Below are 27,892 nucleotides of genomic sequence, written 5' to 3'. Positions count from 1 at the left end.
CATATTAATTAAAAAAAATTAATATTATATATACAAATAATAAAAAAATTAAATAATTTTTTTATATAAAATTTTTTATTTATTTACCTATTTAAGAGGTCTCTTTGAATACTTTCACAAATTATTACTCTTTGAAATTGCTATTATAGCCAGTTAGCAAACAAACAAGCGAGCAAGGCAATGAGTAAGTCTAATAACTCTTTATATATAGGTATAATAATATTATTCAAGTATATTTTAAAAGAAGCAAATTCTCTGAAATATGAAAAAAAATACGCACCTATAAAAGTTTATTTTATTATATATAGGTGGCAAATTTCATTCAATGAACACAATGTGGCTTTTATAGACATATAACATGGATAAATATGCATTTTGTGGTGATATTCCTGCGACTGTGTGAATTATTATTTTTTAAATTGTCTCAATTCTTTGTAATTTCCTATTTGCTTCATTACGACAGGCCTGATATTTTTTATAAAGGAAAAATCTCTAAAATAGGAAGGAAATTATTGAATATCCGTTTTTGTTGTTGTTTATTTGTTAGACTGTTGAATATCCGTTTTTTTTTTTATTTTTTATTTTTTTTTTTTTTATCTGTCCATTAATTAAATGTGATTCTTTACAGTCATTCTGCAGAGTTTGAGTCTAGCAAGTGGTTCCAATTCGTAGCCATGCCGAAAAATTCGAAAATGTTAATTTTTAACTTTACAAGATGACTGTTCAGTATCACATCTAGTGAATTATCAAACAAGGCAGTTTCCAGAACCATCAGAATTGTCAGACTTAGTGACAATTTTTCAAACCCCCACGTGGGTTTTGTATAGAAATTCGAGGAAACTTACAGGGTGACTTGGGGCATTACCTACTATCATATTTAAGGTTCAGCAGGCCGTAACCATGACCATCAGTAAATCATATGGCCAGCTCTCTAACTATATCTGATATCAATTGAGTTACCTATAACTAACAATCTACGTTGTGTAACTTTTATAAAACAATATGCAATATTTTTATTTTACTCGAAAACAAAACTACATTGACAATTGGTATTCAGCCTATCTGCATTCTGATAAAATATCCTCATTATAATAAAAATGTTGTTCAGTTATTATCAATATTTGCCCAGAAATACAGAGTGATTTAAGATAAATTTTAATCTAACTGCATTTTGCCGTATAATATTAAGTTTTACTTATACAATCTGCTCATGCAGTAGAGTCTCAGTAATCTGAATACCCAGTAGTCCGACACATGCAGTAATGCAAACAATTTTTTTCAACCGTGTAATACCCAAACTGTAAACGTAAAGTATATAAATCTGATTAAATTATTATATGTATAAATCTGATTATTATTATCCCACGGTAACATACTATAGAGATAGTAAGAGAAAGAACTATCGGGAATAATATTAATCCAGGTTATAAACTATCTGTGTTCTTAATTTCATCGAAATCCATTCAGTAGTTTTGCTTGAAAGAGTAACAATCATCCATCTGTACATCCACACATGCATCCTCACAAATTTTCACGATTATAATATATATCAGGTTAGATTAGAATAATCGTCAAACTTTACTAAAATGAAAAAAAAATTTTCGACTATATGTTTAAAAGGACTTTTTTTTGTAAGAAAGGAATTTCACATTTGATTTTTTGAAATACTAATGGTACACTCTGTACAAGGTGTCACTAAATCATCATAATACAAAAACTAACAAAAAAACAACTGTGAACGCCTTACGAAATTCTGAAACAAAAAGTCTTTTGACGTTTTTGACCAGACGCAATAATGTATCGTTAATAAATCAGGCCAGCTTAGCTTGTTTAATCTAAGAGAAATTTACTTATAAAATAAAAAATGCATACTTTATATTCTAGAATTTTGAACATAAATTTCTATGTAAGAATTAAAAATGTAAAAAATTTAATTAGAGTAAATTTTACTTCCAACAACTTTCCTTAATAAAAAAATTTAAGTTTTCCTCATAATAGTTGAGTAATTCTTAAACTTAAACTTAAGTCTACGGTGCTTGTAGAGACTTTTCGTCTTAGATTTTAGTTAGGAGTGTAACCATGGTAACCATGTTAACCATGTTAACTGTTTGGTCAAAGATTTTTGGCCACTCTGTATACGTCTAAGGTTACAATCATATTGTTAAAAAATTGATGAATTGATTTTTTAAATTATTATATCTACGCAATCAATTTAGTTATATATTGATACCGTGACTGACTTTCCTTATAAACGCGTACTACGTCCCACCTCCAAATAAATAAAATATTTAGTATATACCAAACCTAAACAATTCTTACGAAAATTAAACTGATTTAATTCGATTAAAACTTGCTTTAAATTTATAGAAATTTTATTTATTTTATGGGCAAATAAATTATAAAGCTTTTCGTTTACATTTCTTTTCAGGAAAAATTTTTGAGGAAAGCAAATAACGTTTAATAAAACTTATCTTTGAAAATTGATGATTTTTTTTCTTGTCAAATTTCGTACAAGAGCACATTTCTAGCACAGAAAATCATGCGTGCAAACTGTTTTTGCTACACCCTGAAAAAACAGTGTTTTTGGTATGTCCTGAAGAAAAAGCTTTGAGTGTCTGTACAATATGTCAATGGTTCTGCTTGCCTCTTAAAAGGATCAATTTCATTGTCTTTTTATTTTGAAGGGTGAACGCGATAGTTAGCTATATTTTTTGAAAATTTATTTGTGAACGTATTTTACATGGATGCGAGTGCTGGTAAATTTTTAAAACGAGTTTGTCACAATCTCGGAAGCTTCCACCATAGTTTTCTCTTTAAGATAAGTTACTAATTTTTAAGCCCCCACCAAATAAATATTGATGAACTTATTATTTCTGGTTGCTGTTTAAATCTATAAAAATGATGGATATTTTAAAGACATTCCCAAGGAAGGACAAATAAATTACGTTTTCTAAGGATCATATAAATCGTGTATATGCATTCTCATTAATGTTCTTCCAAATACAAATCCTATGTTGAAGTGCTTTTAAAATAATATTTTATTATGTAACTTTCTAAGGAATAATTTGAAAAACTATTATTCATAAGTTAAAAACATGATAAATGTTTTCCTATAAAGAAAATTATACTATACTAGAGTGATACCCACCCGCTTTACTGGGTTTAAAAGTAAAGATTGATAAAGATTGCTCCCGCTTATCCCTTTCGAAATAATGGTAAGGATTGTTTTACACAGGTAAAATATATTATTTTTTTAAATGTATAATAGTCGTAAAATTATTCATTGAGTATATCAGAAAAGATGGCCGTGCAATATTTTATATTGACTATTTTTACAGAAATCTGTAATTTATGGTAATGTCAAATGACTACTTTTACAGAAATTTGTAATTTATGCAGTCAAATTGATGAAGGTAGGGAATTTGTGTGTCACTTCTTTTAAGAGTGATTTCTTATAAATCATTAGACACAAACTTTGTTATTAGTTATCTCCTAACTTTTCCAAGTTCTAACAGAATTCGCTCTGAAAATTTGGAACGGAAGTCTCAAATAATTTGATACTTAATAATTTCATCACTTAGTTGGGAAGAACGTTCTTAAAAAAATTTGGGAATATGCTTACGGATTTTATTCATACGATGAATAATTAATTTCAATTTTTTCATGTAGCAAAATTTATATTTTTCAACAGTTGCTTTAAGTAAAGAACGTTTCATAACTTGATAAATTTAATTATTTTAGAAATTTGTGGCACCGCGTTAAAGTAACTTTGATTTCGCAAAGAAAATCATGTGTTTTATCATCCAGATGGCAGTAGTTTTAAGTATTAATTATTTGATGGCCCTTTAACAGAAAGAGATATGAAAATTCAATGTATAATAAAAAATTAACAATGATATAACCTTAAATAAGTTCCTTAATCGTGTAGAGGCATTATATTATTACCAGCGATGTCAAAAGGTAAATCATGTAATATTAATACTAAAATATAAAAAAGTACTTTCTCTTATGAAACAAAAATTGAGATGTTATTTCTTTATACTTCCTCATTATATCATCAATCATCCTGTTTTTAGGCTTCTAATCAAAACACATTGGAAAAATCTTTTATAATAATCAGCATTTTTGCCAGTCTCAATAAATTAAGTTTGAATTAAATTAAGTTAATATATTTACAGTAATATATGTTGTTTTCATAAAACTGATCAGGTTTTTTGTATTTCTATCAAAATAAAATATAAATATAATTTTGTAATACTTACCAATAATACTTCTAAAAATAACTTTACTATGCTGTAAGAAATCGGTTTTACTTAGTAGTGCAGTTCCTAAATACAAAAACTGAAACAACTAGCCAGATAAAAACGAGTTTGTCGTATAGACTTTCTTAGACGAACTGGGCACATGTCCAGCAGACTAAATTTTACAGGAGACAAAAAAACCTTTTTGTTGAATAGAAGGCTATTCAAGTTGCCAAATATTTTATGGAAATTTATAGGTCTATCCTAACACAATAGCGCCTGAATTTTTTTTAACCCCCGAACTAAAAAGGGGGGTGTTATAAAATTGACCGATATGCGTGTGTATCGTTGCGCCCAAACGGATGAAGATTTTGATTTTTTTGGTTTCGTTTGAAAGGTAATTTAATGAAGAGTCTTCTTAAATAGGTTTCAAGTGCGAGTTTAGGGTTCCGTACCCGAAAAACTTGTCAGGGGCTTTTAAATTTTGTAAATTTCACTTGTATTTTTTTTATTGGAAGTGATAGAAAATTAAAATATTGTGCTGGACTGTGCCCTTCCAAAATTTTCAAGAATATTTCAATAAGGAATATTTTGTACCGGAGCATTTTCGTCAATAGTCTCCCGTTCTTTGGTGATTCATTTAGTAATCTGAATATAAAATTTCTGATATTCTGATAGAATGTTAACACTTACTTTCTTTATAACAAGGAAGACTACATCACCTTCTCTTCCACAGCTTAGCTTGAAGCCATATGTGAAATTATTATCACTGGTTACTGGTGTAAATTAAATAAACAAAGATACATTGAAGTTCATTTTTTGTCCCTAGAGACTTTTTCCCTAGACCAGGGTGTTTTTTGTAATACCTACACCACCAAGTTTTATAATCTGTAATATCATCAGTTGTTACTTCGGACACAAAAAACTTGTATATGTTTGTACTTTGAGTTATTTATTGTTTCTTCGTATTGTTTAAGCAAGTAGACACGATCAAGTGTTCTTCACCTCTTTTGTCTTAAGATTGTGAACACAAAACTCATTCACCCAATCTGACGACAGTCAAAGGTTTCCTGAACGGGAATATGCGGAAGGGGTAGATCTGCATGTAATCTATACATATTTCCCCAACATTGCGTTTGTTTTGGGAAGGGCAAATGCCTTGTACGAATTTGAAATTGTATGAAATTTCCCTTTCCAATATAAACGCAGAAAAAGACAGTGACATGTTTCAAAAAGTATTAGTTGGACCAAAGCCATTCTCGGTGAAAACAAGCGTCTCTTAAGGCAAAGTGTTGCCGCAATACTTAACTCGGTTTCGAAAAAAATGTGGACTAGTGCCCTTCCCAAAATAATTGATTAAATTTTAAGTACACTATCACCTTCCTTATCTGCGATTTGATTTTTTGAAAGCATTTGATTTTCATTCAATAATTGTTTATATATATATTATATTAATTCTTCAATTTATGATGATTGTGATATTTCTAGACGAAGTTCTACGGTTTCATACAGTAGGTACCTAACCTTTTCTGGTAAGAAACTGTACTATATATTGTTATACAATACCATATTTCTGTAATATAATTAAATTCAGAAGTATTAATATACATGAAACGGCCTATAATAAATTTAAATATTTATTAATTTAAGAAAATATTTTTTATTTTTTCAATAAATTTTATAACTTTCAATTTCATAATAGTCAAAATGAATAATTCCTTTTTATATTCTTTAAAGAGCCTAAAAGAATAAATTTCGTTTGTCAAAATTCTGCCTCATGGTCTTTCCTAATTCTTTAATCAGTGGATAAGCGTGTACTCGTATTTAAAATCGACGAGTGAAATTATTGCAGTAAATATTTTTGCATCGAATCTTAAAAGAAACCACCTTTGTTCCTCCGAGGTGTCGCCTTAATAGCCTTTAAAGAAATAAACGTATTGAAATCTGCATATTCACAAAGTCATTTTCTAGACGTCCAATAAACATTTTTTAAATTATTTTGGAGAAATTTTTTTCACTTGTTAATAAACTCTAAGTTTTCAAGGCGAAAGTAAGCGTCCCATTAGCTAGATAGCTAATAGCGTTGAGCTAGGTAGCAAATGCTACAAGCTCCACGGACTCAATGTAAAAAAATAGTTAATGAAGACGCTGACCAAAAGAACAGAAGTTTGATTAACGAAGACAGGCAAGTTTCTTTAAAAGGGCTCTATAAATAATCGCAAAAAAAAAAAATCTTGTTGAATAACTCGAAAAATAACAATAACAAAGTTACGGAAAACAGTTTTGGGGGAAAAAATTTAGCTTTTTTTCAGCAAGTATTTTACCTCATAAATTTTTGTTTGCAACTTTATTTTTTTCGAGTTATTTAACGATCAAGACATTTTGTTGTTTTTTCACAAATTTTTTTGCATGACCGCGCAAATTTTTGTTTTTAACATTTTGTTTTTATAAAGATTCATTGACTTTCCTTGGATTCCGAAATTCTAAGAAAGGTTCTCTGTTAATACTAATACTACAAAATACTTCAATTAAATCCTATTTATGTGTACCCCCTTTTAAATCTGGTTTTGAGAGTGTTCTTTCACTACGATTTCAATTTATCATCTTGAATAATGTTTGTTTTAAGAAAATTTGTTGCACCGTTGTGTATATGTGGGATGAACTTTATGTTGATTTTATTTAACCTGATTGAAAAAATTAAATCACAGATACATAATTCAAAAATAATATATAATTTAAAATTTAAAAAAATACTCATAATTTCTTAATAATAATATATATAATTTCTATATTATAATTATTGCTCAAAGTGTATATACGTACCTAGGTATGTAATCAATGCTTTTGTAAATATTATATGCGATCAACGATGGTATAAATTAAATTATTTTCTAGGTCAAATATACCGGTATTAAAAAAATATTATTTTTATACAGGCTGATTTATTAAGAAGTTTCTTGCTCATATATTCAAAAACGAATTGGAATATCCAACAAGTAAAAACAAACAATTGATTGAGTAAATTGTTGAAATACCATGTATAGACAGTGTTGATGACTCAATCGTTTGTTTTTTTACGCCATGTAAATAAAGGAAGATATCCACTTTTAGATAACCGCACACATGAAAATGATATTCCTATATAATACATACTAAAAAATTTACACCTAATTTTCGCCCTCTCGCGGGTAAACAGTGATGTTTACGAAAAAATGTTTCAAACAAAAGCTGTTTATTTTTTTACATTTGAATTTTTGTTTTATCTCTAACGGTTAGCAAGATGGATACTACGGACCGAAGACCCAATTGACTTATCCTGCTCATTTACGAACTCAACCTTACTTTAATGTCCTTAGGACGCTATAAAATTTTCAACTTGATATCTTGTTTCGTTTTTGAGTTATCGTGTCGACAGACAGACAGAAGAACAGACAACCAAAAACGGACTAATTAGATGATTTTATGAACACCTGTCCCAAAGTTTTGTTGGTAGCATCAATATTTTCAAACGTTACAAACTTGGGACTAAACTTAGTATACCTAGATATATTTCTTATACATGGTATAAAAAGAGTAAAAAAAAAGGTCTTCTGATTTAAAGTGGAATTGAAAAAAGTGTACCTTGTTCTATTTTCCTCCGTTCAGGTCAAACGACGGTCAACTCTGTTTTTTCTTATTAGAAGTACCTATTCTTCGTAGCAGATTCTGATTCTTTGCCTAAAAAAAAATCAATTTTTGTTGAAAATATTTTTCTTAGACCTCATTTTTCGATACCTGTTTTTTACGACTAAAAACGGTCAAATAGTATAGGAAAAGAAGTTTTGAACGTAAAAATTACTTCCTTAAGAAAAAAAATAAAAATCTGTATAAAAAACCCATTATATTGACAATTTCTTGCGAAAAAAAATTGTTTAGTGAAAATTTTTTTACCGGAAAATATTTGAAATCCGGTACCAATAATTAAGGTCAAATTTTTGAAGCAGTTGTGCGGCATAAAACCAATATCTGCTACAAAAAGTATTTAAGAGATTGACCTCTAATTGAACCGAAATATTCCATCGAAAAGTATACCACACAAACTTTTTTACAGTTTGCCGAAAATAATTGGATTCATTTAAAAAAAAACTAACTGGAAACTTTAAGATAAATTATTCTGTAGATGTGTAAGTCGATCTATCTATAACATATACACAGTCTGGTGTAGGATATATTGGCACAGCCAATAATTTCTGATTCTGTAATTATAAAAGACATTCTTTACGCAATCAAATTGTTTTTTTAGATTTTCGACTTGAAAATTTGAAAATGTGGTTGATGCCTAAGATCAAGTAACACTTAATTTGCATTTCGTTGAACATTTTTATATCATTTCTACCTATATGGAATAAGAGATAGCAAGCTGAAATTTTTATAGCGTGCTCAGGACGTAAAAAACGAGTTTGAGTTCGTAAATAAACAACATGGGTCAAGTGGGCATCTTGTAAACTGTTAGAGATATTATAATAGTTTAAGTATAAAAAAAGTTTCTTATAAAAAATTTACAACTTTTGTTTGAAACACTTCTTCGTAAATATCACTGTTTACCCGAGAGCGTGCAAATTAAGTTAGAACATTATACATGTAATGTATTGTACAAAGTATATAATTATTGTGTATATGTATGTGTTTGTTTATTAATATGCCCACTGAGGAAGTGAGAAGATAGATACTCTTACTATTTTTTGGGTAAGAGTGACTATCTTTCTTTACTTACATGACGTAAAAAGCAAACGATTGCGTAGCCAGCACTGTCTATATATCGTATATCAACAATTAACTCAGTCAATTGTTTGTTTTCACTTGTTGTAGCAAAGACCAAATCTATGCTGACATATATGCTTCTTCGCTTGTATTTAGGCCTCAGTCTTAGATCTGTTAATTCTGATAATTTAAAAGGTTCGTTTAAATAATATATTAAATAATAAGGCATTTCAAAGAAATTTCAGTTGATTTTAAGGCTTGAAAAACACATGTGGCCACACTGCACTGACAATATTGATTGTTGCTATTCTGTTAACAGAAATTGATTCGTTTACACCTTAATGAAAGTGCAGTTATATAATCAAAAATTTTGATGAGTTACTAAAAAACAAATGAAGAATCCTACAATTTATAGAACGCCAATTTATCGCCAACGAAATAAACTACTCGATTTTTCCCGTTTAAGATATGTATGCCCCAATGTAGTCTAAATACTTCTTTTCGACCGAATGAGATGTTATTTATCCACAAAAATACAAGTATCTGCCAGTCGAGTATGAAAATAAATATCCTGTGGAAAAATTTTGGCATACGCCTTAATGAATGGCGAGAACATGTTTCTAGCCTGAAAAAGGGAGACAATTCACTGATTTCCTCTTTGATGCATATTAACACGAAAACGAGCCACTATTTTAGGAACTCTAATAATGAAATATACAAAATATTAAAAACCCCCGCCCAATTTTTTGGGTACGGAACCCTAAACTCGATCTTGAAACATATATAAGAACATTCGCCATTTAATTACGTTTTTCCTCAAAGCATTTTGAAGATCGTCGCCAATTTTTTCTAAACTCGCACTTGAAACACAGCTAAGAACACCTTTTAACTATTTCGGGTGTTAATAGTAGATGTGATTATGTATCTGCGTAAATTACCAACAAAAACTAATAACTACTAACTACGATTTATTTTCCAAGTAGTTCGCCGCTATATCCTATATGAATATATTATTTAATCGGTAAGTAAGATTCAACGAACCATACTCACATTACACAGATGAAATGTCTGTCTATGTGTGTGCTTATGTGTAAAATCACTTTTACTTTAAATTTTTACATTTTTGCATAAAATTATCAATAATAGATTAATTTCATTATTTTTTTCAAAAAACTAAATTTGATATACTTATTAGTACATTTCTTTGCAGATGAGGTAACTAAATTTTAAAGAACCTTGAAGAAGTTACATGAATCTTTTTTGTAGTAGTTATTGCAAATTATTTAGTTACTTGTTTTTGTTGGTGTGATAATAGTTTTATGAATTTTATAGCATTATTTTAAAAGACCTTGATTAGAGAAATTTTTTTCAAAATAATTTATGAGGCTCTAAGCGATTTTATTAATATATTTTAATTAAAATTCAGAACTCATAGATAACCATTTCATAACGAATTCTAATATTTTCAGGCTTGATCTTTTTATTCGAATTTTTAGCCCAATTAACCTACGGAAACCCTAGGATAAATTTGACAAAAATGTTATTAGAAAACAAAAAATATGTTCATGAAGAAGATTATAATACAAAAAAGATAGGGTTTTTTCTTTTAGCTTGACGAGTTTCCGAGGCCCTAAAAATATTTAAAAAAAAAAGTCCAGAGTTGTGATTAATCCAAAAAATTGAAATGTTGTTTTGAAAAGTTCTCAGACCAAAAAGCAATAATTTTACAAAAGGGCTTTTTTCGCAAAACTTAAAAAAAAAAACACTTATGAGCAAATTAATAAAGATCGATTTTTGCCGGATTTTCCGCTTTTTAATGCACGGCATTCGATAAGTTTTTTAAGACCTACAACTTTTTCATTTAACAAAAAGTATATCCAAAAATTAATTATTTATTTAAAACTCTGAACGAAACGGATGCACCGATTTTGAATTTGTTGTTTGTTTGAAAGATAATTTGATCGAGAGTATTCTGAGCTACTTGTATCTCTTTTTTAGTTGTCTAGTTGGATTGAACGTTATAAGATTTTTAAATTCAAAATTTCATTACGCCTCATAGTTTTTTATAGCTAGTTATATAGCTATAGCTAGTTATGAGAGGTTTTTCGATTTAGTTTCGTACATGATAGTACAAACGAGGGCGTAAGTTTCAAAATTCTAAAGTCAATGATTTTTAGTTTTACAAAATATTGAAAAATGTTTTCACATGCCAAGAATTAAAAAAATAATGAAAATCAGAAGATATTTTTGATTAGGGTACATGAAAATTTTTTCAATTTTTTATTTAAAAAGCCGTCTGTGCACAGTAAAAAAAAAGTTACCAAAGATCAGAATCAGAACTTATTTGTAGTATTTTTTTAATTACTGGCTTTTTAAATTTTTACTTTACATAGGAGTGAGCTTCGAGCGTTTAGGCTTTCTATTTTACCAATAAATGGAAGTAAAGCTTGTGTTTTCAGCGAGTGGAATTAAGCAAGACCACGCATAGCTTGTAACTATTAATGAATTCAAACGAGCTTCACGGACGAAGGCCCAACTCAGGTCAGATGATATAAAAATGCATAGTTATAATAGGTATAATGAAAAAATATAGAACTTAAAAATATTCCAGTGCATTGCACAATTTTCTAGAATGCACGAATCATGTCGGATTGACGTCATTACGGGTCCGTCATGTAACATTAATTACTGTCCTTTTGAAAATTTTTATAATCAAGTATCAATAATATTAATTAAATTTTTGCATTATTTATAATTTCTATTCAAAACACAATAACAAAAAATTAGACACGACTTCAGACAAATAGTGTTAGATGACCATTTCAAATTATTATTTAAGTGGTGATTAATATGCGTACTAAGAGATATAAAAATTTAATTACATAGTTAATATACATCACAGTACTTCTGTGATTTTATGATTCATATTGGCTTTGCATAGTTGTACCGATTGTAAAGGATATCAGGACAATGTGTGTTCAAAACTTGCATTTATCATTCATTTTTGATCGATGATATAATCTATATGTATTTTCAGTCATGAATTTATTGATTATTTACTCTGACGTAGGTAAAGATAGGTAATTTTTGAAGATAGCCTTAAAGTCATGTAAATTTTCCCTTACGTATTAATGTTTAATTTTTTCAAATATTGCATTCCAAATGCATGAATATCAACTGCAAAATTTTTATTACTATTATTTAACACTAGCCATTACCCATCCGCTTTGATGGGTAATTTCATCTTTAAAACGGAAAACTACCGCCTTGTAGCCTTCACTTCCCTTACGCTCACGTATTCGCCCTTTTGTTCACAATTTCATGGATTTTAAATTGTTGATGCAGAACTCTTATTCTTTTTCTAAAATAAAATTAGTCTTTTATTCCTTACTATCCCGAAATAATTTTCCATAAGATACATCTCTATTTCAAGTGCATCTAAACATACATCACTTCTATTGCATTTATAAATGAAATATATTTATTTAGATTTCATTTGCCCCAGGTTTAAATTAAAGTGCCAAGTTAAAAATATGCCAATACCAGAATGAAAAAAATGCTGAATCCTCCTAGGCCAGTGCCATGAAATTTGCGAGTGAAAATTTTATGATATAGACCCATAAAAATATGATTGTTTTAAATTCCGTACAAACGTATATCATAATACATATGTCTACAAAAAATATATATGTATTTCCATTTAAGAAAAAAATAAGTTGACCATCGTTTTACACAAAATTCGTCCTCAGAAAATAAAACTAGGCACATTTTTCATTTCCCCCGAAAATTACAAGACTCATGTTTTATTGTTTTTAGGAATTGCTATCCTGTTTTTATAAAAGTACCCCTGTATAAGAATGTAATGGAATTTTTCAAATCAATATTGATACACTCCAGAACGTCTGAATGATCTGAAATTTTTCACTCGAGAAAAAACCGGATAGATATTATAAGAATAATAACCGGCTCAGTGGTCGTGCGATTTAAATAGTCTTTAAAACGTTCGGCTACTGACTGGGTGGTTGCAGGTTCGAATCCAGGCAACAGCAGTGTGAGCAATTAGTAACCGACGAAGCAACCGACTCCACACACATCATATCGAAATTAAATACATTAAAAAATAGAATGATGTGGGTCCCCTCTGTTATAGACATCTGAAAAACGGAGGTTAAACGTCTTTTTATAAGAAGAATAAGAAGTTTTAATACTGAACGAAATGTTGAAGACATATAACATGAATCAAAAGATGGAGTCACTCATGGGGTCTGTCGACAGGAGCAAAAACTTAAAACTTTGGAACAACTGTGTTTAATTAATGATAGTATGAATAATACAAATTTCATAATTTGAAAATTGAAACCATTACCATGTATGTATCTCTATATATAATAAATGCGAAAGTAAGCATGTTTGTTTGTTTGTTTGTTTGTTTGTTTGTTTGTTTGTTACGCTTTCACGCTTAAACTAGCGAATGGATTTGAATAAAACTGTACAGCAATAAAGCTCATATATTAGAATAACACATGAACTATAATTTATAAAGATATATTTAAAAAAAATAAAAAAAAAATATTTTAATTTGACATTTGACATTTGACATTACCATAAATTACAGATTTCTATAAAAATAGTCAATATAAAATATTTCACAGCCATCTTCTCTGATATACTCAATGAATAATTACTATTATAGATTTAAAAAAATAAAAAAAACATACAATAAAATACATATATTTTACCTGTGTAAAACAATCCTTGCCATTATTTCGAGTGTTATAGAAAGGGGATAAGCGAGAGCAATGTTTATCAATCTTTACTTTTAAACCCAGGGAAGCGGGTGGGTATCACTCTAGTAAATAATAATTATTGCATGGGTGTCGTTTTTAATTCAAAAAGTTTTAGTTTCCTAGGTTACGATGGTATATTCATAACATGTTGCTGACGCGTAACCATAAGATTTTACCCTACCAAATATTGTTTACTAGCTTTATACCCGCCCGCTTCACTGGGCCTAAAATTAAAAATCAGCGCTTTAAAGCCTTCACCTCTCTTGATCTCACTTATCCCCCTTCCATAACTGTCGAAGGGATTGTTTACACAGCTAAAACATACGCAGTTTTCAATTTTTTAAAGTAAAAAATAGTCATAATTCATTGAGCATATGAGAAAAGAAGGTCATGAATTTTTTGACATTAACCATTTTAAATTTTTAGAGAAATCTTTAATTTATGGTTCAAAATGGTGACCTTAGATGGAGCAGTAAAATGTCAGATTAAATTTTATTTTAAATTTTTTTTAAATATATCTTTATAAAATATAACATCCTTACTTTCACATTTATAATATATAGGGATAATGATTATACATATATATACGCGCATATAGAACTTTCTACTTCACTTAACGCGCTTTAAACTTAGACTGTTACATTAAGCCCTAAACTTATCACGAACGTAGGCAGCACACAACGCTTTTTGGTATTGATTTTTCCATGATTATTAACGTTATTTTATAGTTTTTCGATCCCGTGTAAAGTAAGACGTGTTTTTTTTTAGCTTTTTAAGACTATAATTTATTTGTTTATTTTAGGATTCATATAAATAATAAAAATTCAAATAATGCACATATACCACTAATAATTACAATTTTCAATATGAATTTTGAATAACTATTTCTTCATCATATTAACATACATAACTATTAAATAAGATTATGGAAGTAAAACAATAAATTTTATTAACTAATTATTGTTCGTCATATTATAATAAATAATATAAATAAAAACATGTATGTAATAATATTAATTTCCTGTACACAATACATGCATTTAAATTAATTATTATTATTAATAAATTAATTTTTTACTGATCAAAAAACCTACAAACATATACCTAAACATCATATCTACATATTTAATAAGTGAAAATTATTGACAGTCATGCCTGTATCTGGATATTAAACAATAATTACCAGTATTTTATACATAAGTACTCTTTTGAAATAATTTAGAAGTTCATGGAATTTATTAATTCAAGTATCAGTACACAATATGCAGTTTTTCAATAAATTAGATTCGCAATAATATTTATATTTATATTTGTCTATATTTATTTGTAAGTAATTGTAAGTAATTGTTTAGGTACCGGTGTATTATTTATAGATTACACAGATTCAAAATACTAGTTAAGAACTCGTTAGTAGGAAATACAACGGATAACTTCTATTCGTTGTGTGCGTAGTCATGGTAGGGACAATAAAATCGATGCCAGCGCTTCCAGTGAAAAATTTTGGCATTAAAGGGGCCTGTTATGACTAATTTGCAGTTCTTTACATGTTAATGTTATAGAAATGTCAAATTAAAATTATTGAAAAACACGAATTAATTAAACTTAATGCATTAAAAATTGTGAAAATAAGAAATCAAATTGCACAAATATTATTTTTCATATGTAAATTATCATAATTATTTATTTAAATTTGTGAGACAATAATATTTAATTTTCAATGTAAGTCTTAAATGCAATCTATACAATTATATATGCATCCATACAATTCTATAATTAAAGTAGTGTATCGTTACCATGGAAACGAAACTCACGCACGGAGCGAATATCAAAATGTATAAAATAGGGATGTATCATTTAGGGAAAAAATCAATTTTTCTGCAAATAATCGATTTTTGTGGGAAAATCGACTTTTATCCCTAAATATCACATCTCTGTTTTATACATATCGATGTTGGCTGTACACGAAGGACACACTTAGGCTATAGAGCCCATTGTGATACCATATATGTGTTTTACCACCTTTCCGCTGATAATTTCATTTATCAGCTCCTCAATTATTTTCAGAGGCTGAGTAGTGCACCTCCTTGATGCATATACCATGCGCTACACCAGCCCATCACAACTATTAATTAAATTATTTTGGTTGTGACGGCGGGAATCGAACCCCCTACCCTAGGCATACCGCGTATGGAATTGGTTACGCCATAATCAACTGAGCTACAAGTACTACCACTAAAATATCGATATACTTTTGTGACCTTTTCTCGTAAGTGGGCCTTCTTACCAGCAAATTAACATTAAAAATATGAATGAATGTTCAAGTAAAAAGGAATTAGTAACCCTATCAGTAAAAATATTATTATATAAATTAAATAGGGGAGAGTAATCTAATCATCAACGGGAATGAACTTCAAGTTAATTCTTTATTGGGAAAATGATATCTAACTTATCATAAAAGACTTACGGTGTAACTCTTCGGAGCTTTTTTTTTTCAAGAAAGATTCAAAGGCGAAATAAAAATGTTTTTCAATCCAAGCAAAAATTAATTTAATTAATAGTTGTGATAGTGAAAATGACTAGTGAATGTATATGCATGAAGGATTGGCTTCTTAAAATATTTGAATGGCTGAAATAAGCGGCCTAAAGGTGGTGTCGTAATGGGTTCTATAATCTAAGTGTGTACCTTATGACCTATCCTAACCTTCATAAACATACCCATTTGATAAGAAGGTAATATCAAATCACATTTTTACTCTCAAATAAATAAAATTAAAATAAACGGTCCGAAACATCAGACAAGACTTTATTATATTATAAAATTGATATATTATTCTTGTAATATTATTATTGAAAGCATCCAATTGTAAGAATTATTTAAAAACAAGGAAAAGCTTCAATTTCTTAGCTTCACTAATTTGGCTTAATTAAGTTTTATTTATTTCTTTATTTGATTTATTTGATTATGTGAACAATTTGAATAATGATGAAAATCGGTTGAAAATTGAAGGCTCCAGCTTGATAACAGACATACCGACATACCGACGGACGCAAAATTTTTTGGAATCGCGAATCGGGGACCCTCAAAACGTGTATTTCCGTTGAAACCCCGATATCGATTTTTTTTTCGATCGCAATACTTTATTATATTTATAATATAATAAATTAAACATTTAGCACATAGTATTATAAGATATTTTTTACCTCTATGCATATACAAACAATAACAATAATCAGTAAATAATCATTGACTTTTCACTAGTTCTTTTGCTGATTCTGGGATTTTTTCACAACTTCTGTTCGAAATTTGTTTTCTCAAGCCTCAATTTTTAGCACCTGATTTCAGATATTTTCAGATGATTAAATTGTTTCCATCAAGAACATTTTTAAGTAGCTTCTCAAAAGAATAAATTTTTTTTGAAATTATTATTTTTCATCAAAAAACAAGTAAATTTCGTCCGCAAAATTTTTTTCCAATACTGTTCCTACAGTTAAAAAAAACATAAAATCAGACCTCAACGAAAATTGAGGTTGGAGTTTTACAAGATGAATCAAAATGTTTTCCGGCTCATTCACAATGACTGTAAAATAAATCTAAATCTTAAATCTAGCACGTTTTGTCTGTTTAGTCTGTTCACACTGTCACACTTGTCCAAGACTTTGATCACTTCAGAGTTTCGGTGGTGCTCAATGCGTGCTAGGTATCTAAAATCTATCACTGAAACGCGCAATTTCTTGACGCACTGTGGTGGCTTCGAGACTTCGGTGAATATCGTCATTACGCACATACCACGGAGAAACACTAACTGTTCGCAACACTTTTGATTGAAATCTTTTCAGAAGTTATACCCATAGCTGAATGCTATCTATAGGTCACACGGGTTTAAGTATTGTTGTATATACACGAACACTTTATTGTTCAATGGTAGCTTAGAATTTTGACCCAAGAGCCAGCATAAATTAGAAAATTTAGCTATTTTCTTTTCAACCAGTCGTGTTTATGCCAGCTAAGTGATTTCCGACTCATAAGACAGTTTAATTGAAAAGCAATCGACAAGAGCAGTCGAGTAACCATCTAGAGAGTCGGAAATTATTTCTTGACTTTGCGGACCCGGGATTGAAGTCCGTCTTACGTATGGAGATTCAGTCGTTGAAAAGACACTCGTTTTTGAAGATTTCTATTTCTCACTTTCAGATAGGTACCTCTAACTGTGAAAATGACTGAAACTAATATTCTTACGTAAAGATTCTTACCGTTTATCTAGTTTTAACTTACCCGAGCTCGACTGGGATATGAATGTGTGCAAGGTAAACAAATCCAGTTTGAACCTGACATTCTATCTATAGATCTATTTATAAATCAATAACCTGTATATGGATATTATAAGGCGTTTGCAACTTTTTTTCGTCTAAATGTTTAATGAACTAATAAGAAACAAGTCTATGTTTGTAAATAATAATGTAAAATTGCAAACAAACAGGTTTATTAAACTCCCCATATTGATAAAATAATTGAATTTCAACTATTTAGAATTACAATTTCTTCATAATACATAAAATTATTAATATGTTCGTATTTTTGTATTGTGGGAAGGTTGTTAAAACTGACCATACTTTCGAATAATATCCATATTTATAGTTTAATATAGAATTTGCACACTACTGCAAAGATTTGGGGAAAAAACTTTTTCACATCCTTCCAAAGTCTAAGACGTTAGTCTTTGACCGTTTGTCTACTTAGACTTAGGTTGCGGATTCGAATCCAGGCAGCGGCAGTGTGAACAATGATAATTAATGGGGGCGGTAGAATTCATCACATTGTCGTCGCTTAGATTAGAAGGAAGTAATCGACCCTACCCTCATCAAAATGTAATTGTAAATATGTATGTAAGTTAAATAAATAAATATTAAACAAATAATGATGTGGGTGGCCTCTGTTATAGACGAATATGTCAGAGAACCGGAGGTTAAACCCCATTACTACATCTTTCCAATTGAAATGGCATGCTCTAAATTTACGATAATTCGATGAACTTGAGGGCTATTTGTAAAAAGTAATTCCAGCATTGTGCATTAACAAGATTTGGTCTTTCATATGCTCACAATAATGTTAGCTGTCAGATCCCATAGTAGCAAAATTTTTGGTCGTTTAGATCGTAAGATAATCAGCTGCCTAGTTCTCGATTTCGAGAGTCAAAACATGTAAAACTCACTGTCCTCCCAGTAATTTTTTACGGTATAAAAAAATTTTCTCGACAAAACTGAAAAAAGGTAGGAGCGAGTTGAAAGCAATATTTCTAAGAATAAATAAATAAAAACAATACATCACGTCGTTTTGTTTTTGAGATATAAAGTTTAAAAGGTTAAAATTTCGGTTACTTTGGGATTATATAAGCCCTACTCTTAATCTGTGGAAAAAATTCGTTAAATTCTGTTGAAAAGTGGGTTTTACCATAGTTTTAGCATAGGAACTGCAAAAGTGCAAATACCTTAATCAATTAATCTTGATAAAAAAAAAACTTCAAGCATGAAAAATGGTATATCTTTACTATACATTTGCGATACTGGATCAAGATCCAGGCCAAAGAAAAATAGTCTGAATTTACTAAAGCTGAAAATTATTATACAGATTCTATATTGCATATAAATAACAGTTATGACAGTCTTTCAATTAAACGTGAGATCAAAACTGTTCGGTCAGCCCTAAACGTGGTATTCAAATAAATTTACTAAGCTGAAAATTGTTAAACAGACTGTATATTGCATAGTCAGTTATGATAGTCAGTCAGTTAAATGTGAGAACAGAGTCAGTCAGCCTTAATGATGTACAATAAATAAATAAAATGCAATTAATTTTTTTAACTTGAAAATTTTTGTAGAGGTATTTAATTGTATATTAGCTATAAATAAAATAATCAGCCAACCATATTGTGAAAAAGTTCCCATCAGTCAGCCAAAAAATAGTAAAAAATATCAAAAAATTTTTTGTTTCACTGTCTGGCGGGAGTTGTTCCACAATATGGTTAGTAAACCATTTTATTTATGGTTAATATATACAATTAAATGTATTATTGTACATACATATAGGCCTGCCTGACCAGCTCTGTTATCACATTTAATTGATTGTCTGTCATAACTGTTATTTATATGCTATATACTATTTGTTTAACAATTTTCATCTTAAGCAAATTCATTTAAAAATCACGGCAATCATAACCCAATTTGAACCCTGCGCTACCGTTTGCTTGACTGACCGCAGTATCCCTACTATAGTCAATCCTCAAATGATCAGCTTTAGTAAATTCAGATAATTTTTTTTGGTGTGGCTCTTCCATTATACGTATCTTGCTGATTGCTTGTGTCTGTTTTACTTGCATTACATGAATTGGAAACATTTCTAAAAATATCACTCCTAATTTCAAATGAAATGCAAAGATTTTTTAAATTTTGTAAGTCTTAATGAAAGGAGAAGTTTATTATCTTTAGGAAAAATAAATAAATATATTCGTCTCACATAGGTAATGGAAAACTATAAAAACTCGCCGTGAGCTTATCTAGACAAGGATAGAATCTAGACAACTTTCCCTATTATATTTTATCTTTATGTGTCTGTCCTGTCCCCTGCTGTAGTAGCAATAATGTTGAATGTTTGTACTTTTTTTATTTTATCAATTTTGTAATTAGTATTTAGATAAAATTGAAAGTATAAAAACTTATGTGAAATTGTCATTTATTTTATAAATAAATAAATGGCGTAATATGTTAGAAGGTGAATGTTAATAAATTATAAATTATATAAATTTGTTTAAATAATTTAATTGAATATTACAGAAATATTGTTGTTTTAATTATTGTAGTGATCATCGTGTCCTATATCTTGATATTATTTATTTTATTATTTTCTAATTATGCTGGCAGTTATTAAAAAAATTTTGTTATCGACCGAAACACGTGCGTCCGTCAATATTTTATTATTTTAAAAGTATTGATTAATCAAGAGATGTTAAATCGTCCTTTGGAAACATGGAGAATTTCACGCCTCATAAATATACTCCAGCACAAATCCCGTACTCCTTAAGCTAGGTTAGGTTAGTTTATATTGGCAGTCCACGAAGGACACACTCAATTTATAGAGCCCATTGTGATACCATATATGTGTTTTACCACCTTTCCGTTGATAATTTCGTTTATCACCTCCTCAATTTCAGAGGCTGAGTGCACCTCCTTCATGCATATACCATGCACTACACAAGCCCATCATAACTATTAATTAAATTAATTTTGCTGCGACGGCGGGAATCGAACCCGCTATACTAAGCATACCGCGGACAGAATTGGTGACGCCTTAACAAACTGAGCTAATAAGGCGACCCCGTACTCGTTAAAAACAAAGAAAAAATTTGATAAATTTAGACTATCGATTTAGACTACCAATCCCAGCAAAATACATTTTATTGGTGAAAAATCGATGCAAATTACCAACTGTTCTCGCGACAGCAGCTTTTTATGCCACAATTTGGAAATGCAGTGAGCTAAGGTACAATACATACCATAAAATTCGTAGATCCTACGAACAACTGAGCGTAACTTCCGTTAAAAATACTCAGTTTCATTGGTAAAATCGATCCCATGAACTTACTGTTCGCGAAAGTCTCAATTAAAACTCCTTTAAAAAATCCAATCAGGGTTGGTCTCAGCAACTAGAATGGACTACGACGAACACCTACAATGGAATTAAACTCAAATAATCTCCAACATTTCTGTTGTCGCGCTTGGACATGCAAAGAAAAACACATTCCTAGATTACTACGTACGCAAAACATTCTTCTCTTTTGCAGAAAAATAAATTTTAAGTACTTAAACTTAATACTGGATTCATTAGCTTTACCAATATTTGATATACAATTTTAATTAATCAAGTGATTATGATTATGGTTTACAGAAACTTCTAAAGAATAACAAATGCACGGTTATTATATAATCTAACGATTAATAATTTACTCACATATTCGATTTAAAATTTAAAATAACCAATTTTTAAATCCGGTTGTGAAACAACACAGAATATACAATAGAAAAATTTAATGAAAAAGTTGTTCTAGTTTTTCTCGTAATATGTGCAAATGTTTCCTCTAAGATTCTTACAAATAATCATGAACGTGTAATATTTATCTAACGGAAGTAAAAGACTAATAACATTTAATATATCTACCACACCTTTTCAACACACATAACACTAGACACGACTAATCATCATTTTGTTCAAATTCAAATAACTCTCAATTTTTTGAAGTTGTCATCAAATAAAATCAAAATATAACACCGATGGTGTAATTTTACCTACCTCTATACACAGAGTATGCTTTGCATAGTTGGATTTGTTGTATTGATAGCAATAGAACAGAATGGAATAGATTGATAAAACTTCACAAATTTTAGGTAATTTGGTAAATTTTTTCGTAAACCGAACACGCTCGAGCTGGTTCGGAGATGAGATCTGTCAGTTAATCGAAGCATTTTATTTTTTAAGTAGAAGGTTCGAAAATGTTGTAAGAAAATTTAAAAGTATTATTATTGTCACAGACTGCAATAAAACTATAGTTAGTTCATTTCAAAAGTATCCACCCTTAATAACTCTTGACCTGATGTGATTATTGTTTTGAGTACATGTCGATTTAGATATCAAGGGGGAAGTTCAAAAATGGTACCTAAAGAATTTTAGGTTTAACCCCTTCGCCATTAGCCACCCCAACTTTAAAATTTCAAGTGGCATCCCCCACCTTGTTACACCTAATTTGAAAGGGCATAAAGTTCTCTGATCAACCATGATAAAAAAAAATGAAATCGATCGATTGGTTCTTAAGATAAACTGCACAGAAGATGTTATTCACCCATTATAACTCTTGACCTGATGTGATTATGGTTTTGAGTGAAAACACGACAACTTAGATATTGACGGCGGAGTTCAAAATTGGTATCTACAAATTTTAGATTTCATTCCTGCACCCCCAACCACCCCAAGTTTGAAATTTAAAATTGCATTCCCTACCTTATCATTTGATAGTGCATACAATTCTCTCTTCAACCATGCTAAAAATTGAAATCGATCGATTGTTTCTTGAGATAGACTAGCTATGGATTTCATAACTTCTACCTTCTATGTAGTTTGTCTTAAGAACCAATCAATTGATTTTATTTTTCTGCCATGGTTGAATAGAGAATTTTATGTCCTTTCAAATGAGGTACAACAAAGTGGGGATGCCGTTTGAAATTTCAAAGCTGGGGGCGAAGGGGTGAAACCTAAAATTTTCTAGGTAGCATTTTTGAACTTCCCCATCGATATCTAAATCGATGTTTGTTTTTTCACAAAAAAATAATAACATCAGGTCAAGAGTTATTAAGGGTGGATACTTTTTACACTGTATGTAATGAATTATAGGTGCAAGTTATATATGTTTTAAATAAATCTAAATGAAATGAATTATAGGTGTCTGAATTTAGAGTTTTTTATTTTAATTAACGTTTTGAAATAGTTGTCAACGATCTCAAAAATATTGACGGAGATAGAAAAGGTGGTTGACTACTGTACTAGTCTCTAATAATTTGGAGGAACTCATGCTCATATGAAGGACTGAGGATACTCTGTAATTTCAGAATACAAAACATCAATGTATGCTAATTTCTCTATTACGCCAGCGGGACATAACGTAGGTATCTAATCAAAGGTACACGACATCAAGAGTCTTTTTGATTAAAGAATTCCAAAATACGACAGACGAAAATCTGTACAATTAGAGAAGCAGCCAGTATCTTCAGCAAATCTGACAAACCACTCAGGGATGCTATGATGCACTAATGATGCACTCAGATAGGCAGGCTGTAACAAAATGAATTGCTTTAAAAATTACAAGATCAAAATAGTGAGGAGTTGGTGAAATACAGGGAGGCACTGCCCTGTGTAGGAGACACGACAAAACAAAGATCACGAGTAACAATACAAGAGAAACTATAGAACATTTGCTGTGCCAATTCCCCGTACTGAAGAATCGGTGCCAAGATATGGACATCACAAAAATAATAAACTTGTCAAAAAGATAAAGCTACGATAGCAAAGCAAAGATCTAAGAAAGGTTAATGGGTTGAAACTTTTATCAACGATTTCGAAACTGTGTCCTCTTGTAGATGAGACTGACACGCACAAAAGCAACCTCTCAGTTCCTTGAAATTAATTATCATTAATTATTATTATTAATTAATTAAAAAGAAATTTCGTGTATTTTTGAAAATGAATAATCCTTTATTATCTTTTTTATCAACTTTTCTTTTTAAACATACAATCTCCGTTTACAGACTTCCTCATGTACATAGAGGCAGTGTGGAGCTCGGACTACATATTTTTTTAGAAACTATTTAAAAAACTACCGAAATGTATTTTTGTTTTCTTTAATTTCTTTTTGTTAACAAATTATTTAAAATATTAATTATAAATTCGTATAATAAGATGTATATTGGAATGTATATGTAAATACTTATTTCAATTTTCATATTTACAATTCAATAAGTCATTAAAAGTTACAAGTCATTAACTTGCGTTGAATAAATAATACAAAATAAAACATACTTACATACGTATAACATGCACTTAAAAGAAAGATGTAAATAAATGTCTTTTGAGGAGTGTCATCATATTGTGACGCGACTCAAGTAAACTGCATAATGAACTTCATAATATTACTAAGTAATTTCTAGAGTTTAAGTGCATTGGAAAACTTCATCAAGTACAAATGACCCTGGTGTAAAAAATGTTTGAAGAAAGAATAAATTTGGATAACTCTGAATTTGAAAGTAAAAAAACGTTTAGAAATTCGGAGTTTCTAAGACATTTAAGAGTTTCGAACTTTTCAGAGTTTTTAGACATATTGAGACTTATTCTTTCTTGAAATATTTTTTCCACCCTGTTGATGAATTTAACATTTAAAAATAAGCTGAAACAAGTAATTTGACAAAACTTTACTTAACTTTCTTGAAAAAGAATTAGAGAACCGTCGAAAATTAAACCTCAAGCATCTGGCTTTCGAGGCGAAGATGTTGCTTGGTATGATATTTTAAATACTCTTTTAACAAAATTTTTGCATGTAAAGAGCTTTTGAAACAATTGAATAAAATTATCAATTGTTTAACTTTTCCGTCGAAACTGATTCCTTGTATTTAAATTGCAAACTTTGAGTAAGCCCTATGGATAAACGATTCTTACCTTAAGCACCGCTTTGTAGTACCCAAAATCGACTCAGTGGTCGTGCGAATTAAATCGTCTTTAACACGCTCGGCTATTGACTATAGGAGCTCTCGGCAAGTTGACGGTTCGAATCTAGGCAGCGCCAGTGTCAGCAATTATAATTAATGGCGCGGTAAAATTGATCACACTGTCGTCGCTTGGATAAAAACGGAGTAACCGACTCCACCCCATCTTAAAAATTTAATTGTATACGTTTGAGTTGAAAATATAATAAATAAAGATTAGAAAACTAATGATGTGGGTGGCCACTGTTATAGATAAATATCTGAAAAACGGAGGTTAAACCCAATTATTTTTCTTATAGTATCCAATTTACTGAATTTAAATTCAAGACTTTCAATGCTGTACCTTCATGGGTGTAAAAATACGTTGGTTTTTGAAATCTCAAAACTTCACATTTTATGCCAACTTAACTTTTATGTAGGCTTTTTGTCAAACTTTCAACTTTAGGACATATCTGAAGCAACTTGACACTAGGGCCCATTTTGATAAATTGACTTATTTTGAGATGTACAATATCTATTAGAGCGTCTTACAGACCTTACAGACCTTTTAAAGCATACTGCAGAGTACAAATCGGATGGTATTGCTTTAAAAAAACAAAACACAAGTTAGTCAATCTCTTTGGTTTTTTATTAGCTTTATTATGTGTTTTCACCTTTTTTAGAAACCTAAATTACATGGTTATTAACAGTGGAAATCATATATTTTATCCAAAAAGAGTTAGATAGTAACAAAACAAAGCTTATAAACAATCCTAATAGCCAAAACCCTTGTATGCTAGAAAATCGAATATAAATCAATGATTATTTTGAAGAATTTTTTCGTAACTGATATTTTTTCACAATAAATTGCTTTGGAATTTTTTTCCTCTACAGATTAGAAGTGAGATTTAGGAGAATCGCATAGTTTTAATTTACTTAATTTTACTCCAATTATCCTTTATTCAAACCTAAATGGTGAAGTTCAACCAAAACTTTTTTGATAGATGAATATGTTCTGATGTTTGGCCATGGGAAATGGACTAATCAGGATATGTTCTGGCTAATTCCAACAAAATTATTTTTGTACGTTTAATATTAAATACTTTAAATTAAACCTTATTTACCCCTTATTCAGTAAGATCTTCATACAAGCAATCGAGAAAGTACTATCCGGAAATTTTTTAAATTCGGAATAGTTTCAGGTATTTGATTATTTTATAAACAAACTTTTGTTATTGTTTCTAGGAACGAGAATATAATTTTCCAATACGTTATCCATATCGTGAGGATAGCTCAAGAAAACAAAGAATATTTCCAAAACAAATGCCATTTCCTTGTACAAATTTTATTGAAAATGGATGGGCACGTTCACCGCGACGACCCACAAGTGTCCACCAATTACGACCTGGTGATATTGATGTAATTGGTGCAATGGGTGATTCTTTGGTGGCTGGTAACGGCGCTTTAGAAGAATGGGCTTTGGGTACGATAATTGAATATCGTGGTGTTTCATGGGTTGCAGGTATGATATTTTTTTAAATTAATTTGAAATACGTGAAAATAATTATTTAATCTGTAAATTGAGAAAATTGTATCTCAGTTACGACGATTCAATTTAAGAGTAGGTGTTAAATCGAATTTAACAAAATTTATCGAATAGAAATAATTTTTGTTCAAGAAATTTGATTAATAAATACCAACTTTTTATTTGATCTAATCTATTATTTCGAATTGATCGCTAGATAATAGTAGTTTCACGCTTTAGCAAGTATTTGAATTAAATTTCGAAATTCAATTTAAACAGTATTACTGTTTAAAAAAAAAATATTAATGCTTTATTTTATTTAGTGACTAATTGATCGCAGCTTTAAGCTCGAGGGAGGGAGGAAGAACAGTTTCTCTTTTTTAAATTTCTATGAACTCATGTTTCGGGTTGAATAAGGTTAGATTGATTATTTATTAGTTAGATTGATTGTGTAGGTCGTTAAACTATAAAGGTCGTTAAATAATAAACGAAAAGAAGTTCGATTTCTAACAACTGTTCCTTAACTTTAGTAAAATTAGATAAAAATTTTTGTTGCGTTAATTTTTCGTAGAGTGTATTTCATACAAATTAAGGCTAATTGTTCATATCAGATAAATTGAAATTTATTAATTAATTGTTTTATAAAATAGCTGTGATATCATGGTGATATGATTAGTCAGCCATAATTATTGTTTGTTAACTCACAATAAACGTAACTATATAAATATTATATATATTATACCTGTTTAGAGATATTAAAAAATTAACATAATTTATTATACATACATATATTTTTCTGCCATATTTAGGAGGTGAAAATACATGGAGAAAGTTCCTAACATTACCAAATATTTTAAAAGAATTTAATAAAAATTTAACGGGATATTCAACCGGAACTGGTGAATTTTTACATTCAAATTCACGCTTAAATGTTGCATTTCCGGTGGCGGCTGATGCAGATGCATTAAAACAAGCAAAAATATTAGTGAATAAAATCCGTAAAGATCCAACAATTGATTTTCATAATGATTGGAAAATGATTACTATATTTTTTGGTGCAAATGATTTATGTTCGGCACAATGTTTTAATCCTGAAGGAGCGACACCTAATCAACATGCTAGAAAATTAATGGTAGCTTTAGATTATTTACAAGCGCAATTACCGCGTACTTTTGTTAATTTAATTCCAGTTTTAGGTAAGTGTATCTAAATTATTGAATTTTAACAATGGAAGCGCCGGAAATAAAGTTCTTTTAAAATTGCCAACAAAGAAAATCGAATGCGGACTTTATCCAGTGCTTCTACATTTTTCTGATTAAGCA

General features: G+C 29.6%; 1 protein-coding gene across 1 annotated transcript in view; it reads left to right on the top strand.

Annotated features, from left to right (window-relative positions):
* The window catches only part of LOC123299228 (phospholipase B1, membrane-associated-like), a 35,367-nt gene that overhangs the window by 5,015 nt on the left and 2,460 nt on the right, over positions 1–27,892 (top strand). Inside the window, exons 3-4 of the mRNA XM_044881575.1 lie at positions 26,291–26,567; positions 27,380–27,766. Of these exons, the coding sequence (XP_044737510.1) occupies positions 26,291–26,567; positions 27,380–27,766 (664 nt within the window). The remainder of the gene's footprint in view (positions 1–26,290; positions 26,568–27,379; positions 27,767–27,892) is intronic.

Source organism: Chrysoperla carnea, chromosome 1 (genome assembly GCF_905475395.1).
Source record: "Chrysoperla carnea chromosome 1, inChrCarn1.1, whole genome shotgun sequence".
Taxonomy (NCBI): Eukaryota; Metazoa; Arthropoda; class Insecta; order Neuroptera; family Chrysopidae; genus Chrysoperla; species Chrysoperla carnea.
The sequence above is the reverse complement of the archived record's forward strand: the minus strand, read 5'-3'. Positions and strand labels throughout refer to the sequence as shown.